The sequence below is a fragment of the Neolamprologus brichardi genome, chromosome 12 (assembly GCF_056152115.1).
Source record: "Neolamprologus brichardi isolate AB-2024 chromosome 12, ASM5615211v1, whole genome shotgun sequence".
Taxonomy (NCBI): Eukaryota; Metazoa; Chordata; class Actinopteri; order Cichliformes; family Cichlidae; genus Neolamprologus; species Neolamprologus brichardi.
Window position 1 is genome coordinate 9,194,456 of NC_142115.1, and position 19,914 is coordinate 9,214,369.

At 41.6% G+C, this 19,914-nt stretch overlaps 2 protein-coding genes across 2 annotated transcripts; one reads left to right on the forward strand and one right to left on the reverse strand.

The window, feature by feature from the left end:
- Positions 1 to 451: 451 nt before the first annotated feature.
- On the reverse strand, positions 452 to 9,425 carry marveld2b (MARVEL domain containing 2b). Its single transcript, XM_006797579.3, has 7 exons — positions 9,303 to 9,425; positions 5,976 to 7,202; positions 4,847 to 4,882; positions 4,574 to 4,752; positions 2,883 to 3,054; positions 2,755 to 2,805; positions 452 to 1,548 (listed from the first exon to the last, which is right to left on the reverse strand). The coding sequence occupies exons 2-7, from the start codon at positions 7,185 to 7,187 to the stop codon at positions 1,432 to 1,434; spliced, it is 1,767 nt and encodes a 588-aa protein (XP_006797642.1). The 5' UTR covers positions 7,188 to 7,202; positions 9,303 to 9,425; the 3' UTR covers positions 452 to 1,431.
- A 1,980-nt stretch (positions 9,426 to 11,405) lies between these two features.
- Positions 11,406 to 19,677, forward strand: sdf2l1 (stromal cell-derived factor 2-like 1). Its single transcript, XM_006797580.3, has 3 exons — positions 11,406 to 11,653; positions 16,965 to 17,161; positions 17,257 to 19,677. Exons 1-3 carry the CDS (start codon positions 11,476 to 11,478, stop codon positions 17,533 to 17,535), a joined length of 654 nt encoding a protein of 217 aa, XP_006797643.1. The 5' UTR covers positions 11,406 to 11,475; the 3' UTR covers positions 17,536 to 19,677.
- Positions 19,678 to 19,914: the final 237 nt, after the last annotated feature.

The window sequence follows — 19,914 nt, forward strand, 5'->3', positions numbered from 1 at the left end:
AGGAAATGTTCTATTCCTTTACCCATTTATCAGTGTCACTGCTGTCTTTGTATTCATTTTCATTTATACAAATACTCCTACTGAACACATGAATGCAGAAAAACTCTTTGTTCAAAGTCCATTTTAAATTTGGTGTGAGTGACAATACTGAGTTTTTCAGGAACAGCTGCTGCAGGAAAATGTCGCTGCGTCTGCTGTTCTTGGATAGCTGTTAGTTTATTCATCAGAGTATCTGCAAAATTAAAACCCCTGGAAGCAGAACTTATTACCAATCTTTCAATGGGCACCGTTTCAGGTAGGGGCATGGGAGTTGGCATAAGGATTTTTGGCACCAAGAGTCATATTGTGTTCCTTGAACAGAGTGGTCAGCTTTAAAGGTTTTCCCATGAAATGAACAGTGAGTAGAAAACAACAACCTGGCACTAAAGGAAGGCACTGCAGCACACATTGATAGAAACAAAAAACTTTAATGATGGTTACAAAAGAAAGGTACCAGAAGACAGCTTGTTGTTCATGGAGCTGTGTGGTCGGAGACAGGTCAGAGTTCAAATAGTCAACTGATTCAAGGTTCTGCTGGGAAACTTTAATGTCCTGTGATACGTTCCCTACCTCCCCATCTCGCTTTAACTTCAAGCACCTAAAAGATCTCTTGTGGAGAATCTGTTCATCATGTGGACTGACCATACCAACCATTGCACCACCATGTCAGCCAATTTTAAACACATATTTACTATGGCAAAGTTGTACAAATCACAAAGCAGAATTTACATTATAGTTAAAAATATAAATTCAGAGCACAGGTTTCATGTTTAAATGCAAAATAAGGCAAATACACATATCTATCATATGACCCCAAACCAAACTACAGATAAAAAAAAAAACAGTGTCCAGTCAGAGGAAAGCAGTCAACTATCTTTATTATCTTGCTCATGAATAAAAGTAACTGTATTAATGTTTCCATAGCAACATCCAACATGAAGATTTCATCTCTTTGCTTGTCTACCAGTGTTCTTTTGAAGTTGCTGTTGTTGCTGTTATGCTAAGCTAACATGGCCACCTTACAGTCTCTAATACAGCAAAATCCCCAATATGTTCTTTTACACCTATCGGGGGGTGCTGTGTGCATGTTCATTTACCAACACTCTGTTGAAGTTTACTGTTTCCGTGACTTTTACTATTCCCTCTATAATGACGACACATCCCACACGATGTTCCTTCTAGTGACAGTGAGTCTACCATCCATCATGACGGAGTGACTGCAGTGTTTTCCACCTATTTCAATGTGATAATGTCACCTCTTTTGTCAGGAATTATGGTTCAGCAGTAACGGGGAGTTTCATTTGGAAGAGACAAACGTCTTTTTTAAATTTACACCACAGTCCCACTGTTGTGTTGCAGCAGAGCACACCTGAGCACACCTGTGTTAACTGCTTAGTTGGCATCGCTGTAGCCCACGGACTTGTTGTACTCTTGAATCTTCTGTTTGATGTGAGAAAGCTTGTTCTTTAGATACTCACACCTCTCTCTTTTTTCCAAATATGTTGGGTCCTAACAAGGAAAACAGAAATCAGTAAAATTGAGTACATTTCTTCACAAAGATTTCAGTAAACCACACAAGTATTAAGAAACCAGGCAGTACATTTTAACCCTAATGGTGACACACCATTTGAGGTCCCAAGTTGGGTTTTTCAGACTTGTGTTCGTTTGCTTGTCAAAATATGAAAACAGGATAGATAGTACAAGAAAGCTGCCATGATTAATCTGAGCTAGAGCTCCAAATCACTGTCATTGTTATGGCCTTCTATCCTACAAAAGCCATTACCCATCACCTGCTATACCACACTACAGTAAGGTGATTTGGCATCTGCATTTTTCTGATTCCTGTAGTAGGATTTGTATGTACAGCAAAAGAGAGACTTAGAAAACCAACTCATCTATCATCTGTGACAGTGGATGTGAAGTAAATTTAAACAATTTACTTGTGCTTTTTCACTAAAATAAAAGGGAAGAACACTTTTTAAACTTTTTTTTAAATGATTTATTTATTTTAAGGGGTACTGTGCACTGGGTTTGGATTTTCAGCAGGTATGACCCTTCTATGAGGAGTTTATATGTTTGCTTGTAGGTTTTATTTTTATTTTTTTTTTGTTTTCTTGTCAGGGAGGTGAGGATGCTCCTGTAATCAAAAACCATGTTAGGTTAATGCTGCGCAGTAAAGCCAAAGATTATTAACGTCTGGGGTTTCAGTTCCTTGACTAAAGTCCAAATAAAAATGACTTCCCTGCTCAGACTGTTGCATTCGCAACCCAAGCCCAGTGAAGTGACAGAAAATGGATGGATAAAAATAAAACAATAATGAAACAAATACTGGAAACTACAAAAATATGAGGCTAACACAAGAACGATATATAATGGTTAGTGAGACAAGTGTGACTCAGCTGAAAAACTGCATTTATTTTCCAAACAAATTCATATGTTGTAAATAGATTCTTCTGAGGTTTGATGAGAGTTTGGAGTTATGCACTCGAACAAGTGTCTGCTAGGTTTTTTGGTTTATCCAAACCTTTCTGTAAAACATCCCCCCCCAAATATATGAAAGCACAACAGAGTGTTAGTGGGGCAGCTCTTTGATCTAAGTATTATTAAAAATAATAACTGTTGTTAGCAGAGACATGAAGGGATATCTTTTATAGAAACAGTATCCCTTCCCTAAGACCCCAGTCTGACAGACAACAATTCATGATGTATACTCACAGCTTTCTTCCTCTGATACTCCATTAAAATACCATTTATCCGCTCCTCCTCCTGAAACAAAGCAAACGTGTTACTGGATGTAATGTTACAATGTGTGTGTCTGTCTATCTGCTCGCTAGCAAAATTACCATTTGGCTGGAGGGCCGGGATGGAAGGTTCGCCATCATTTCATCCATCTCTTCGAACTTCTTGGCCATGGCCTGGACCTCAGCATGCAGTTCTTTGTACTCAGCATACTGGTCATTGAACACAGCCTTGTACTGGTCCCTCTCCTCATCTGTGTAAATGCTGGGATACTTCCTGTAGAAACAGCAAAGGAAACAATATTTCTTGGAGCACTGGCAGCTGAATGTGTCTAACACAGGTGTTTAACTGGGATACCCTCCTTTATCTTATCTTACTTATCGTATTCTTGATCTTAAACTGCTAATAAAAATCAGATTTCTGAGGATGGTTTAGAAAATAGCTAGTTTGGTAAACTGGTAACTGAATAAACTACTTTCTAAACCATGTGTGCACCTTTAATTTTTGTCTTACTGACACCAAATCCATGAAAAGATCTAAGATCATAAAGGAACCAGTGAAAGCAGCTTAAATATGCACTCAAAAAATAATTGTTTTTGAAGGCTCAGTAATGTTCTACTAGAGCTGGTCAGAGGAGTTTTTAGCAAACTGCTATCAAGCACGAGTAATAATGTACTATTTGCAGTGTGGATTTAACCCACATTTAGAGGTGGGCTGTGTATTTAGGCCAGCAGGACACTGTGTGATGACACTTTCTGGATAACAATGGAGTTCAATGATAAAGGAATTAAATGTGTGGCAATACTTATTTTTGATTCTCCACAGGGCATTCTTTGACAGTGTAGCACATTAAATGCCAAAGACCAGCACTTCATAGTCCTACCCACACTGGGCCAGAAGGTCTATCTGATGTGTGTCGGTGTTGTTTCTGGATCATCATAATAATATTTGTCCAGGATCAACATCGCATCTGACCAAACATAGTTACGATGTCATAGCTTTGCGGATGTCCACTCAAGAAAAAAAAATCCAAAATGAGGGCTGTTAGGGCCAAGGTTAGGATGTGATTGTGGTGAGGGTTTGGTGTGTGATGTGATGGTGTTTCCACATCGCAAAGCTATGACATCACTACAGTATGACTAGTCACTTGCAATGCTGAAACCTGGACCAACATTAAATTTGTTGATCCAGTAACTGGACCGACAGGAGGACACCAGATGGTGTAAACAGAAACACGCGCAACAAGCTACACATGAACTGTATGCCACTTTGTGTGAGATGGGCCTAACATGAAAGTGTGACAAACAGTAGCACTGGTGAAATGGTTATTCAGCCTTTGTAGCAGTGAGTTTTCTAGAAGAGCCATAATTCACATAGTCTGTACTGGAGTGTTCACAAACTAAAAGAGGTCACACCATTCTGGGTGGTTTGGAGTTATGTATTTTTCATTTACAGACATAAGTGTGATACTGCTTTCCCAGAATACCAATGTACAAAAACACAGTGGTCATCATTGCACTGCTGGAGGTTTTATTTCTGTTAAAACACTTTAATTTAATTTAATTTAATTTATATAGCATCATATCCAATCAGCAGTCCCCTTGAGGCACTTTATAATGTAAGGTAAAGACACTACAATAGGGAAACACTGCAACACGAGAACAAAATTGGGGACTGTGTTTAATCAGTCTGTTTGTATGTCAAATATACACATGACATCTTCTACTACACTAGGGCCTCCCTGTTAAATGCACAATACACAGCTGGAAGACGAGACCTAGATGGTAATACTCACGCCACATAGTCGGCTATAATAACAGGTTTGGGGATGTGTCCGGCTGGTATGTGACCACGGAGGATCTCTGGCTCTGGTGCCATGAGAGGAGCAGCTTTTAAGTGGTTGGGAGCATCCATGATGTCTGGCTGAATGGTGGGGAGAGGGGTCTGCTCCGACACCCTGGAGGATGGACCAAGCTGCGGCAGGTAAACATAGACACATGTTCAAATCATACATACTGTGTGCACCTTGGTGTCTGCAGGAACATTTCAAACACTTTCTCATACTTACTATAGAGAGTGGGACAGATGAGCCAATGGTTCTTATCTATTGTGTAATGAAAAAGAGAAACAGGAGTTTACTGACATTGGGTAAATACACGCTCTGCAAAACCTAAGCTGTGATGCTATGTTCTCTTTAGATAGAAGAGGTTTTCTCCTCCCAACCCTTCCAAACAAACCACGCTTGTTCAGTCTTTTTCTAATTCTACTGTCATGAACTCTCATGTTCACTGAGGCCTGTACAATCTGACATGAAGCTCTTGGGTTGTTTTACTGTGTCTCTGAGCAGTGCACAATCTGACCTTGGGTTGAATTTGCTTTGACATCCACTTGTGAATAATCTTTCTCCCTGTAGAATGCTGGGCTTCAGATTGTTTCTTAGCTCAATGTCCATGCTGAAATCATCGAGGTGTGCAACACACGAATAAACAAATGGACTGGCTCTTATATAGCACTTTTCTAGTCCATCTGATCACTCAATACAACTTGCCTTATTGACCCAATCATACAAGCACTTTTTTCTATGCTTTTCTATACATAATTGAATATTAGATTAGAATAAAAACTGGAGAAAAAGAGAATAACAGCTGGCTAGTTCTTTGGGGGGCATAACTATTCAAAAACACAACAGGATAAGCATCACTGCTCAGTATTACTTTTCAGTTTTATTGTAGGGTTATTACCTAACAGTGTAATGCACTTTAAAATTGCTGTGGCTGTTGTTGTCATTTGGTGCAATAGAAATAACATTGAATTACACTGAAAATAAAATTGTTGCATGTAAAAAAAGTCTCATCCAGTGAAGCAGGTGATTACTTAACATTACTTACAAAGCGGTCTTACAACAGCGTCCAGGAATGCTGACTCTATTTTCTAGAGGATTGATTGGCATTAGGTTTTGGTTTTGTATGTGCTGATCTCTTATCTTGGATATAACAGCACAGGATGGGTGCAAAAACATGATAGTTTACTTACTGGTGTACACTGTCATGTAATAAAATTAATGTTTTATTACATGACAAATTTAACCCTAAGCCCCCAAAATGTTCTCTGGAGTATCTCCAGGCCTCTGCATTAAAGGTCAGGTTAGGTATTTAGCTGTGGATATTATTTTTGTGCTTTTTGTGTGTGTGTCAGACCTCCTGTGCCAGCCCCTCTTTCCTCATCCTGGCTGCTTCGTGTCTCCACAGCTTCACACACACCGCTGCACTAATAAAGTAGAGCACCATGGTGATGAAGATGAAGACAATGGCTGCTGTCTGGCCGGACTCGGTGCGACAGAATGCACCGTTCACTCCATTATTGAAGACTGGCGAGTAGCACAGCCCCCCTCGAGTTGTGTCATTTACATACACCAACCCTGCGGCTAAATAGAGCACACCCAGCACCAGATTTATGGAACACTCTGTTAGAGGCCACCATGAGGAATCCAGAAGGATGGCTCTGTAGTACAGGGTCATGCCAAGAACAACCAGAATAACTGTCACTATCCATGCAAGGCCAGCCACAACCAGAACAAAAGGCGTCTTGGGTCCTGTGTATAAATAACCCCCAGACCCATATGCAGCAGCGCCTCCACCAAGCCCTCCATACAGCTGCGGCCCAGAGTATCCATACATATTGAACCACTCGTTGTCCTTATGTACGTAAGCGCAGACACAGGCAAACACTGCAGCTCCAAGCAGCAGCTGCACACCGCCCAGGATCCTTAGCAAGCCAGCCCATGACTTCATGTAGGAGTAGCGCGCATGATATTCTTCCACCCGCTCCTGGTACGTCTGAACTGAGACATTGGTGGGCACTGCAGATGCAGAGTCAAATGCTTCGGCACCGAGCAGCAGTCCATCTCGCTCCTTTTGAGATGTGTAGCTGCCTCCAGAGCCACCATAGCGGTCTCGATAGGAGCCTGGAAGGGAGGGAGATGGAGGGGCAGAGTGAGGCGGTGAGCAGGGGACTCCTGATGTGGTGTGGCACTTAGCACTCTTTTTGGATGAAGGAGCAGGGGAATCAGGGCCAGACCCACCCTTGCTACCACGGTTACTGCTGTTGCCACGGAAAAAGTTCTTGACAGAGTCAGGGATGAAGCGGCGAACTGGCTTAATGTCCATAGCGTCACGGTCTTCGTCCATTGGGTCGTCATTGCTAGGGGGATAGAAAGCTTCAGGTCCAACAGCTGGCTGTTCAGGTAGAGGGGGAGGGGGCAGGGAGTCTAAGCTGACAGCTGGCACTGTCCCATGCAGGAGCTGTGGAGGTGGAGGTATTGCAAGGTCCCCATACAGGGAATCCGCTGGGACCTGGTCATAGAGTGGCATCTCCCTCACTCGGTCAAATCTGGAGACTCCTGAGAACATCGCAGCTTTGACTTTCTGCCAAGAGAAACAGAGAGGATTACAATGGCATAGTACCAAGATCTGAACTTACAGCACCTCTAAAATAAAAACACAGGCCTTAGTTTCATTCCTCATCTTCTCGCAGCTGCTTCCTTTAGGGGGTACCAAAGGAGATCATCTGCCTCCATCTCACCCTGTCCCAGCATCCTCATCTGTCGCTACATCCATGAACCTCCTCTGAGGTCTTCCTCTTTTTCTCCTGCCTGGCAGCTCCATCTTCATTATTTCATTATCCTTTGGATAAACTGGACACTCTCCCTCCACTGCATATGTCCAAACTATCTCATCCCAGACTGAGCTGTCCCTCCAATGTACCTATTGCTAATCCTGGATTGCTCATCTGAGCATTTTCAGTTTGGCCTTCTGTCTTATTGTCAGTGCCACCGTCTCCAAAGCATACATCATGGCAGGTCTCACTACCTACTTATAAACCTTCCTTTTCATTATTGTACACTGCACCCTGCCTGCACTCTCTTCTTCACTTCTCTTGGGCACTGCCATTGCAGGTATTTAAACTCATCCACCTTGAATACCTCTGCTCCTTGCAGGTTCACAGATACAGTTTCACTGCTTTCCATAAATCATGACAGCACTGTACTTTTGAATTTTTGCCAAGGTCCAAGAAAAAAATATCAGCTACAGCGAGAACTTTAATAAATGATCAGATGACAAAAATTGGATGAAACAAATTCAGAATGTAATGTAATTCCATTAATTGAGTCATAAATGCAAAACGTATGCTGTAAAGCCAACTCTTCGTCTGCTGGTGGGTGACCACGAGTCTTTACTCAATTTGAAGAACAGTAAACTGTTTGGATTTAAATGTCTACGAATTCCAAAATTATCCCTCTAAGATAATAAAAGTACTGTGATTATCCAGTCTGCACTGCTGTGTCAGTGCTCCACACAGGAGCTCCAATAAATACTTGGTATACCGAATACCCACCAACTCTGCTGTGGAGGAATTTTGGCTTGTTTTTCCTTTTCAGAACTGCTTTATGCTGGAAACACTGACCATTCACACCTCAGCAGGTTTGGGTCCAGACTGTGCTTAGGCTATTTTAAACTTAGTTTTGGAATTTTGTGCTTGGTTTAGATGAAAGAGGAACCATGTCTTCTTAAAAGATCTCTGGACTAACCAGCACATACAATATTCTCTCAACACCTTTGAGGCGATTTTGAAGAATGGGAAAGTATCATCCACATAAATATTTCCTAGCTTTCTTGTTTTCTTATATGTGAAGTACAAGAAAATGTCCTTCATCAGACCAAGTCTATTTCTCTGTCACTGGAGTCTTTAATTCAGGTCCCCACTGTAGGCTTGTCTGCCACTAAGTGTGGTGCAGCTGACTGCAATCCACTGTGTCTCACATCTCATCAGTCAGGTCAAGGTTTCAGCGCTTGTCCTTCATTTGGCTGCAGAGCAGCACTCTTGCCATAATTAAAATGGTGAATGCCTCACACCAGCAGACTTTTCAGTCAAGGCTGTCTACATGAGGCATCTTCCATTTATTAAGTTAATATAATTGTTATTTGTAAAAACTGGGAAAGCTTAAGGGAACTGTAGCAAAACAGCTAATTCCATGAGTAAAATGACGAGAAATGAGCACAAGTTCAGAGATTTTTTTGTTTTGTTGTTTTTGTTTAAACAGAGAACATTCACAATAATTTCATTTTTACGTTATTTGTGAATATTTATAGAATATTCTCAGTATGACATTGCACAATAGGACGTTTTTTCTCTTGCTTCATGGCAGCACTCCTCAATAAGTAAACTAAAGGAGAGATTTGTAGTTTTACAGAGCTTAGCTCAGACTCCCCATGAGTCAAGGCTCACAAAATATACACTATTTAGGACTCCTAGCTTAATCTCTTATGTTGGTCACAGGTTCTTCAAAGGGCGCCTGTACATCAGCACAAGGTACCGCCTTTACCGCCAGGTCCCAAAAGCGCACCGACACATGATGAGGGTGGCAGAGCTGGGAGTACACGGCTTGACCACAACACACAGAGCACTTTAGACTGGAAGTCCATCTGTTCCCCTCCTATTCAAACTTCACTCATTCGCTGACTTACCTTCTCACTGGTGTCGGTGCTGGTCTGTGACACAGGCAACAGCCTCCTGTCTTTGTTTTCTCAAACTTTCACACCGATTATAGGTCAGGCATCGCTATGAACAGTGGTTAAAGCGCAGTCAGGAGCCGGAAAAGCAAATTGCTCGCACCTCCCCACCGCGGTAAAACTTACCTGACCTGTCCGGCCAGCCTCACGATGCGTTCATGGCCTCTTTTCACATCTGAATCCTCACTCTCTAATTCCTACGCCACATTGTTGTGTTCCCTTGAGTAAAGGCGACTTTCAACAACCGTTTTTATAAGTAATATTTTTAATACATTTATTTTTATTCTTTTGCAAAAAAAACCTCTCACTTATTATAACTGTAAAAAATGTTGATTGGAAACGTAAGTGATATCGGTAGCTTTGCCCCTTATTTCTTGATAGATGTGAGCGCAGTTTACTCTATAGAAATGTACTTTTTAAATCACTCTTTGTATTTTGCATTGTTAACATGACAACTGAATGAATATATCTATATCTATGATAGATAGACGGATAGAATTCTTTTCAGCAACAAAGTCTAGGACTCAGTACTTGGCTCCAGTCCAGAGATTCAAGCATCCCTGTCTACAATCTCAGAGTAATATTATTCAGTGAAGTAGCTGTCAAAGTTCCTACAAACCATTCTTTTTTTTTTTAGCATAAGATAGACAAAATAACCGTTATCACAGCAGTTATAACTGTCTCTGATACACCTTGCTACACATAAAAAAGAGCGTTTCACGCACCATGTGACTTTTCCTCAGCACAGAGCAGTAAAATAAACATTTTAATTCCAGTGACTCGTTTTTTGAATGGCCGATGTGATGATTAACAGGCAGAGTCAATCAATCTGCAGGAAAAAACATTTATCAAATATTGAAATCCAAAGGGACGCTGAAAAATGGCATCTACATCCATATAGCTATGTTGTAGGGATTTTAGGATTTAGGATTTTAGGGTAGTTTAAATGTCACTATTGACAATTTATGAGATTACATTTGATGGTTTTATACGTCTTTTACTTTGCACGTCTTCTCCCAGACACTTTGTGAGTCGATCCAATGTAAAAGTAAACCCAAAGAAGAGAGAACTTATGTTCGGATTCTATTCTTTTCTTCTACATTTAATTATTTTATTTTCTTTGCTATTTTGTTTATCCTTCTGTCTCACCCTCACCTGTTTCTCTCTCTCTTTGTGTGTGCATGTGTTAGAAATGAAGGATATTCCACCAGTGACCATTGCCAAGTTCTTTATAATGATCGGGTACATTACATTCAGTGTGTTTTTGGATCAAATGAAGTATTCCCCCGTGCTCAGAGGGAAACTGGATTTTATCGATACAAAGTGACAATAACTATATTATTTAAAAGTTTCAGAAAGGCCAGAAGAGCGATCAGAGGCTGACAGCTGACTATCAATGATGACAGCATAATGATTCAGTGCACTGGCATGAACATATGTGCACTTTCGTGGTCAAGACAATACATAATTAATACATAATTTTTTCTCTGTCTTGTATGTATAGAAATACGCTTCTAAATTAGATAACATAAACACGTCTATGCTAGACAGGTTACTGTGTATGTTAAATTGTACAGGTGGTGGGTGCCATGTGTCCCATCTCCCCCCGCTCTCTTCTCCCTTCCCCTCATTGCCAACTGGTAGTAGCTGATAGCTATCTGGAGGAAGAGCCTTTGCGGTCAGCGACGACCTGAAACATCACCAAATGCTATTTCGTCTTTTGAGAAGATTTTTTATTTTATTTTACTGTTCACAGTATTTGTTAAGTAGATTTGACCTGAATCCATCTGAGTGGCAAAACCACATCTTATCTTGTCTATTTCGGCTCATCTGAGTTCCCAGGACAACTAACGTTTATGCAAATGTACCAGGGTTATCCAATCATCATCATCATCATCATCGGAGGCACAGGCAGTTTAAATCGGGAATAACGTATGAGGGGCGGAGCTGCTTCTGCATGAATCCTACTACTGTTTGTCGTTAACTGTTATAACGACGCATATGCCTATTCTGACCAATCACGTGTTGACATTGTCTTCCGTATTTTAGGACTTGTCAAGTGGTGATTGGTGGAAAGCAGCATTGCGGTTCGGAAGTGAGTGCCGGTCATGACAGCAGAGACACAAAGATGGAGGTGGTTGGTACTATCCGCGGGCTCATCAGGTCGTTGCTCTTCTTGCTGCTGTGGTCCAGCTGTGAAGGACGAGACTCGGAGCTCAGCTATGTGACCTGCGGCTCTCTAGTCAAACTGTTTAACACCAGACACAACGTCCGACTGCACTCCCACGACGTTAAGTACGGCTCAGGTAAGTGTTCAGAGAGCTGCCGGTGTACAGCAGCTCTGAGGCGTCAGCATTGCGCTTACTGTGCTAGAAGAGCTTTGTAGAAGCAAAAAAATACCCGGAAATTCAACCCCAGCACAACTTCCGACTACCTTTCCCCACGCTGAAGTTAAGAAGAGGTTCGCTCCATGATTGCATGTCTTAGTTAGTCTTCGGGAGCGTGCTGCTTTTGTGCTATAAGCACAAGAATGAGAAACTGATATTCCCATCAGTGCAGTTTGGCATTATAGAGTTACCTGCTTTATAAGAGCATCCATTAAGTCAGTGAGTTTGGGGTCGTCCCCATCAAAGGGGGGGAGACTGACTTTCACATCTGCCATTTGGTAGAGAGGCTACAAGTAAGGTTTGCATACTGTAACAGTGACTCACTGAAACTATGAAACTCACTTCTTTTTCATATCGTACGATCCTAGCAGATGTTTCGGCCTCATCCCTGAAAGTTGCTGGTTTGAAAGCGAGGTAATGCTTGTTGCATGTGTAGCCAGCCTGGGACAAGTGCACATCCACTTTAGCCTCATGTGACATCAAACTTTCTCAGATAAGTCATTTTAGAAGTGAATACAGCTGAAATCATAGAACAGCCTAGACTTTAACTGATGTCAAGGCAGCTTGCACTGACGTCTCTTTTGGGTCTCACATTTAAATGACAAAATCAACACTTTGAATTCAGATGTAGATATTATGTCTGCTTCATTTGTTATGGAATGACAGTAGAACAGGCCTCACCCAGCTATCAAGCTACTTGTCAGTCAGTTGTCTGTTAATTTTTTGAACCATTGAAATCGGACATGATGACTGTGGATTTTGTAAAGCTGCTTAAATGAAATGTGGTGGTCTACATTTATATATGGACCAAACTGTCCCACCTGTAATAGTGAGAAAGACAGGGCACACCTGGACAGGTCACTAGTCTGCACAAAGGGCAGTGGAGAACATTCAAACTCCACACTGAATCTAACTGTAGTCAGAACATTATAAGTTTGACAGGCTGCATCACAGAATAGAATATTTATTGAGCTTAACATAAAGGGTAATTGGCTCCACATATTAAGCACACAGTTACAAATCTGGGCTTTATATTGGATGGTGATTGTAAAATGGACAGACAAATGGCTTAGTATCTTTCATTTTAGAAAAACGGGTAAAGGTAAAAACCTATTCTCTGCAGGCAGCAGAGACAGTAAAACATGCCCACCCCCTTCTTTATTGCGACTTTTAGTTAGGAGAAGTTGGAGATCATGCAGCATCATACAACAAAGTTGACATCCTGTCCACTGTTGCAAGCTGGCATTCCTGCAGGTCATGTACGGCTTGATTTTCGTAACCTGGCACATTGTGCCGTTACTGCTGCAGCTGGGTTGAAGACCATATCATTTTGTCGGTTTTCACCACCATTTTAATGACATATCAGTGCAGAAGCTCAAAGATGTACAGATAATACAGAAAGACATGTTGCAACAGTTTGAAAGGGTGAGACTTTGTGGAAAATACTTTGAAAACACGCACTGCAATGTCTTTGCTTCTAGTTTTCTTCTACTATATGAGTGCTGATGTGGTGGTATTGTCAGGTGGGAACATCTTGAGTCTCTAACCCATTCAAAACCTCAACTCACACCTTATGTCAAGTGACCTCAGTAGGTCACATGATAGGGTGGGCCAAGGTCTCACAGTGGTTTCAAGTGAAATCTCTGGGAAACGCAGCTAGCATCTCAAGCTTCAGTGATTTAGTAATGTAACATATTAGTTTTGTTTTTCTATGCTCTAATGATGATGTTGATATTTATATAACAAAGGAATGGCCCACACCTGCCCATGAAACAGTCTTTGAGTCAATTGTCCAATTACTTTTGGTCCCTTTTAAAATGAGGGTGGCACATGTCGAGGAGCTAAAACTCCTAAACAGTTCATCCAATTTGAATGTGGAACCCTCAAATGAAAGCTGAGAGTCTACAAATTATGTCAATTTTCATTTTATAACTATATCTGGAATATGATTCAGTAAAAAAACAAAACAAAACTGGTTTCTTGCAAGTGAGTTTGGGTAGAGCTGTAATGGCAGCTGCACTAGCTGCAGTCTTCCACGTGTATTTTTTTCCTGTGCTAGTGGTTGCTCTTTTCCTATCAGCATGTAAGGATGGACAAGAACAATTGTAGGTGTATGCTAGACTCATCTGTTCTGGAAAAACTGCAGCCTTGGTACATAAGCTCCCTACCATGCCAGTGGTACTTGACAGATAATTAAATAAATACACATTATTATAAATATTATATCAAAGGGTATCATAAGTATCAATTCTGGTGACATCCCTGATATATAACAATATAAAATATATACTTAAAGTCTGAACAGGGATGTCCACTTTTACACAAGATCTTCAACATGTGGATGTGACAGGATCTGATGTTGAATAATCTTGTGTACAGAGCGAGACTGATGGGGTAGTGAGCTATGTTGACCTTAAAGCCTTTCTTTCTATGTCAAAAAATTGGCCCTCTTTTTGCCCAGCTAAATCACCATAGCAACTTATTCACCATGGTAACCTGGTTGGGAGCAGGTTATGTGTTTTGGTTCAAAATTGTCTGCAAGAGATTCTTGAATGTTTAAGTGCATTAGACTGCTGTTCAACTTCACTGTCAGCTGTAAAGTACCAGCTGAGACTGCACTGTGTTGTCACCGGAATGTGCATGTGTTCAGCTGGTGATTCAGAATTAAGCTGCTTGTTCTCATTTATGATGGATGGATGGATGGATGGATGGTTCTCATTTATACTGCTTATTACAACTACTAGGACACAGGACAAAGAATGAATGAATCAATGAATCTAATTAATTTCACTGTGATCTTCAGACAAAAGTGAAGTGTTTTCTACGTCTCCTATATTAGGCTGTGTGACAGTAACATTTTTACGCTATCAGTATTAATGTTAATAGTGATTTTTCTACTGCATTAAACTCTTGTCCTACTTGCAAAAGTATCACGTTTTGCTGTTATATTGTTTTGATGTTCTTGTTTGGATTTTTGTCGTTGTCATCTCTATCATCATTAGATCGTGTCTGATTGGAGTAGCCCACACTCAAAGGGATGATGCAGTCCTTTTCTCGTGAGTGCGCTCAGAACCTGAAGTAGAGAGCCTGACTTATCACAGAAACCCAATAACAAAAGGAAAAAAGGGTAAACACATGCTGTTGAATAGAGAGACAGAGATGAATGACAGGTACGATTCAATGCAGAGAGGTCTATTAACACATAGTGAGTGAGAAAGGTGACTGGAAAGGAAAAACTCAATGCATCATGGGAATCCCCCGGCAGCCTACGTCTATTGCAGCATGACTAAGGGAGGGTTCAGGGTCACCTGGTCCAGCCCTAACTATATGCTTTAGCAAAAAGGAAAGTTTTAAGCCTAATCTTAAAAGTAGAGATAGTGTCTGTCTCCCGAATCCAAAAGGGAAGCTGGTTCCACAGAAGAGGGGCCTGAAAACTGAAGGTGGGCCATTTATATGGATACACTGTAATAACATGGGAATGGTTGGTGATATTCAAGTGCTGTTTGTGGCACATTAGTATATGTGAGGGGGCAAACTCTTCAAGATGAGTAGTGACCATGGTGGCCATTTAGAAGTCGGCCATCTTGGATACAACTTTTTGTTTTTTTTCAATAGGAAGAGGGCCATGTGACACATCAAACTTATTGGTAATGTCACAAGAAAAACAATGGTGTGCTTGGTTTCAACGTAACTTTATTCTTTCCTGAGTTATTTACAAGTTTCTGACCACTTATAAAATGTGTTCAATGTGCTGCCCATTGTGTTGGATTGTCAATGCAACCTTCTTCTCCCACTCTTCACACACTGACAGCAACACCGGAGGAGAAATGCCAGCACAGGCATCCAGTATCCGTAGTTTCAGGTGCTGCACATCTGGTATCTTCACACCATAGACAATTGCCTTCAGATGACTCCAAAGATAAAAGTCTAAGGGGGTCAGATCGGGAGACCTTGGGGGCCATTCAACTGGCCCACGACGACCAATCCACTTTCCAGGAAACTGTTCATCTAGGAATGCTCGGACCTGGCATCCATAATGTGGTGGTGCACCATCTTGCTGGAAAAACTCAGGGAACTTGGCAGCTTCAGTGCATAAAGAGGGAAACACATCATCATGTAGCAATTTCAAATATCTAGTGGCCTTGAAGTTTCCATTGATGAAGAATGGACCCACTATCGTTTTACCCCATATACCACACCAAACCATCACTTTTGTTGTTCCAACAGTCTTGGAGGGATCCATCCAATGTGGGTTAGTGTCAGACCAATAGCGGTGGTTTTGTTTGTTAACTTCACCATTCACATAAAAGTTTGTCTCATCACTGAACAAAATCTTCTGCGTGAACTGAGGGTCCTGTTCCAATTTTTGTTTTGCCCATTCTGCAAATTCTGTGCGCTGATTTGGGTCATCCTCGTTGAGATGCTGCAGTAGCTGAAGTTTGTAAGGGTGCCATTTCCATCCATCCATCCAATATCTGCCGAAGGGATGTTCAACTAATGCCACTCTCCAGTGACGTGCGGCGAGTGCTATGCTGTGGGCTCTTGCTGAATGAAGCTAGGACAGCCACTGATGTTTCTTCATTAGTGACAGTTTTCTTGCGTCCACATATTGGGCAAATCCAACACTGAACCAGTTTCACAAAACTTAGCAAGCAGTTTGCTAACTGTAGCATGGGAGATGGGTGGTCTCGTAGGGTGTCTTGCATTGAAATCTGCTGCAATGACCCGGTTACTGCGTTCACCAGATATCAACACAATTTTGATCCGCTCCTCACGTGTTAACCTCTTTGACATGTCAATGGCTGTGAACAAAGAGAAACTTGTAAATAACTCATGGAATAATAAAGTTGCGTTGAAACGTTATTTACGTTGTTATTTTGGTTAGTAATGTTCTTGCTGTGCCATAACATCTCATTGGTGATCTCAATGGCATGCAGGCTGTTATTGAAGTAAATGGGCAGAGTTGGAGATCATCTGCAGAAGGTTTTGGTGCCGTCACATTATATTAGCAAACCTTGAGAATGAAATTGTATATAATGGGCATAAAGCCTGTTCTATGAGCACAATGCTCAACAACAAGTCTTTGTCTACTTGGCTGCTGAATCTTAACAGGCTTGCATGCACTGAGCACTCTTCATTGGTGGAACAGTAATTAATAATTCAAGATGAAAGTACTATAAATGCATGATGCCTCAATGACACTTAATGATATAATTTTGTGTGTGTGTAGGTAGTGGACAGCAGTCTGTAACTGGAGTGGAGAACGCAGATGATGCCAACAGCTACTGGCAGATTCGTGGGAAGCCCAACAATCCATGTCTGCGTGGTGCTCCCATCAAATGTGGCCAGGCCATTCGCATCACACACATGAAGACTGGACGAAACCTCCACACACACCACTTCAGCTCTCCTCTGTCTAATAACCAGGTCAGACACACACAACTGTTTCTCTTGCTCTTTTAAACACATGTGGATGTTCCCCAGGGTACAAATGCTTCCCTTCTCCTCTGCACCATCCACAGGAGGTGAGTGCTTTTGGAGAGAACGGCGAGGGTGACAACCTGGACGTGTGGACGGTTCAGTGTGAAGGCATTCACTGGGAGCGCGACGAGGCTGTGCGCTTCAAACACGTGGGCACCGACGTCTTCCTGAGTGTGACGGGCGAACAGTACGGCCACCCCATACGTGGACAGCGGGAGGTGCACGGCATGAGCTCCCCCAATCAGCACAACTGGTGGCGTACTATGGAGGGCGTCTTCATCCAGCCCAGCCAGGAACCGCTGCGCCACGATGAACTCTGACATCATCATCATCATCATCATCATCATCATTAGGAGACATGAGCATGGACATGCTTCTGCCTGGACCTGATGTATGACTTGACTGAGAAATCTTTTCTATGTGAAGCACTCGGGGTGTTTTGTGACATGAAGGGGGTTGGCAGGCATTATTTGTGTGTACGTAGTGTAGCCTCAATATGTTCTTTCAGCTTCTTCCTTGGAGAATGTGATGAGGGATAACATTGAGCCAGGGGAGATGCATGAGGATGGCTATAGTCCTGAAGAAAACTATCATTTGATTAATTTTGTCCAGAAATACATAATGACATGTACTGTATGTAATAAAGCCTTTCTTTATTTCATATTTGGTGTATATAGGTGTAATTAGAGCACACTTCACTGTCTGTCTTTTCGCCACTGTTCCTGTGTTTGCAAGGTTATGGTATCTGGATTCTTTGCTGAGCTTATCTAAGCTTAGCAGATTGTCTAGGTGTCTCCTGCTACCTTAACTCTAGCTGCTGCATTGGGATTGGCACAACACAAGACTGGCTCCATTATTGATCCTGTCAGCCTTTCTGTTTACACTGCAGTGTACAACCTGCCAGACTCACAAGGTGGCAGAATACTCCACCTCAGTGCTGAGTCCAATTACAATGCTTGGTTATATATTGTAATGTGTAACAGTTGATTGTTTTACTGTGCTTTGTAGAGTGTTGCAATGGAGGAAAACCCGTATCTTGTGACCCCGTAGTCCCCGTAGCACAATTTTGGAGGTCTTTCACAAAGTGACCACAAGCACTCTGCTCACTGTGAGTTTTCTACTGTGGCTCAGGAGGTAGAGCACTCAGCATGCCAAAAATCACTGGGCAAGATACTAACCCTAAGTTGCAGTATGAAAGTGCGTGAATGTTAGAAAGCGCACTCTAGTTTTTTCATAAAGGCAAACTTTAAGAATGGCTCTGTGATGGAGATCAGGGAGTCTTCATATATCCCAGCATAGCAGCCTTTGATACTCGAGTAATTAACATAATTTTATAATTTTAATTAGCCATTCATCTTAAATAGTAGCCTAAGTGAGGAACACGAGTCATTATGTTGTGTATTCATTCAGCATATTTAACAAATTCAGTAATACTGAAGCTCCAGTTTTTCAGTGCTGTCAGCAGATGTACTGTGCTCCATCCGTCAACAACCACCTCTGCTATATTAAGTAAAAACACAAAAGGACCAGCAAAATGATGAATGGATTGAACAGTGGAATGACATCAGTTTTATTATTAAATGTTAAAATATGGAAGATGATGGTAAACACTACTGCTTTTCGCTCTCTCATTTGTTACGTCCTCAGGCTAGTCTAGGGGTTAGAAGGGACCAACATAAAGGTAAATAGTGAAGGAGGAGCCAAGATGGTAAGTTAAAAGGTTTATTTCTTGCTAGAAATTCTAATTCAGTTCTAGTTCAGACTGAGGGTTAACTTCAGGGAGAGGTGAGACCAACATAGCAAACAAAACATCCCTGATATGAAAATAAAAGGAACTTACCTAACACAAAGAAAACAAAATATACAACCTGTAACAAGTGCCACCTGGCAGTTTGTTGCTCTCTGCCAGGTGATTGGCTGAAGAGCTTTGAAAAGGTAGTGAGTGTGTGGGGTGAGGTCAGTGCTCTTCTGTGGAAAAAAACAGGTGATTAATTCACTCGGGTGCGAGTGGGTATATTGTCGTATGACCACGAGTTTTAATAGAAGAATTGATCAAGCCCTAGATTGACTGCACGCAGGGAAACTGATCAATATTCTGTGCTGTCTCTGCTGTCCTTTTTCATCCTTTTGATTGATTTGTAATTTTGTTTTGGTTAGTCCGTCCAGCCGTAAAGGGGGTTATTGATTGGGAGTGAGTGTGTTGTGTAAGGGTGGACTAACCTCCCTTTTTGTTTTTTGTTTGTGCCACTTCCCTTTATATCCCAGATTGCAGGTCATGCATTCCCAGCTGTGCTGAGACCCGAATTGTTTGCAGTGCGTGCCACAGGTAAATCGATTGCAGTGTCACTAAACGGGGTGTGATGGTTTGCAGTGTTGTGTTATTTTTTGCACCGTTTGTGTGGTAAGTCTCATGTGTAGCTGGGATATCAGCAGGATGTGTTTTAAGTTCTGTCTGGAAATAACTGGGAAATTGTATGTTTAATTAATGTAATAAATTATCAATTTATTTCCTTGCCCCTTTTACTCGTACCTTGTCCTCGGTTACAAACCTATAACCTACCTAACATCACATAAACAGGAGAAAACAGGGAATCAAAACAAAAGGCAGCTCTCCCCTACAAGCAGTCTGAACTCAGAAACACAAAATGCACATACAAGTCAAAAAGGCATGCAAGCCTGCACAGGTACAGCAATCAAAA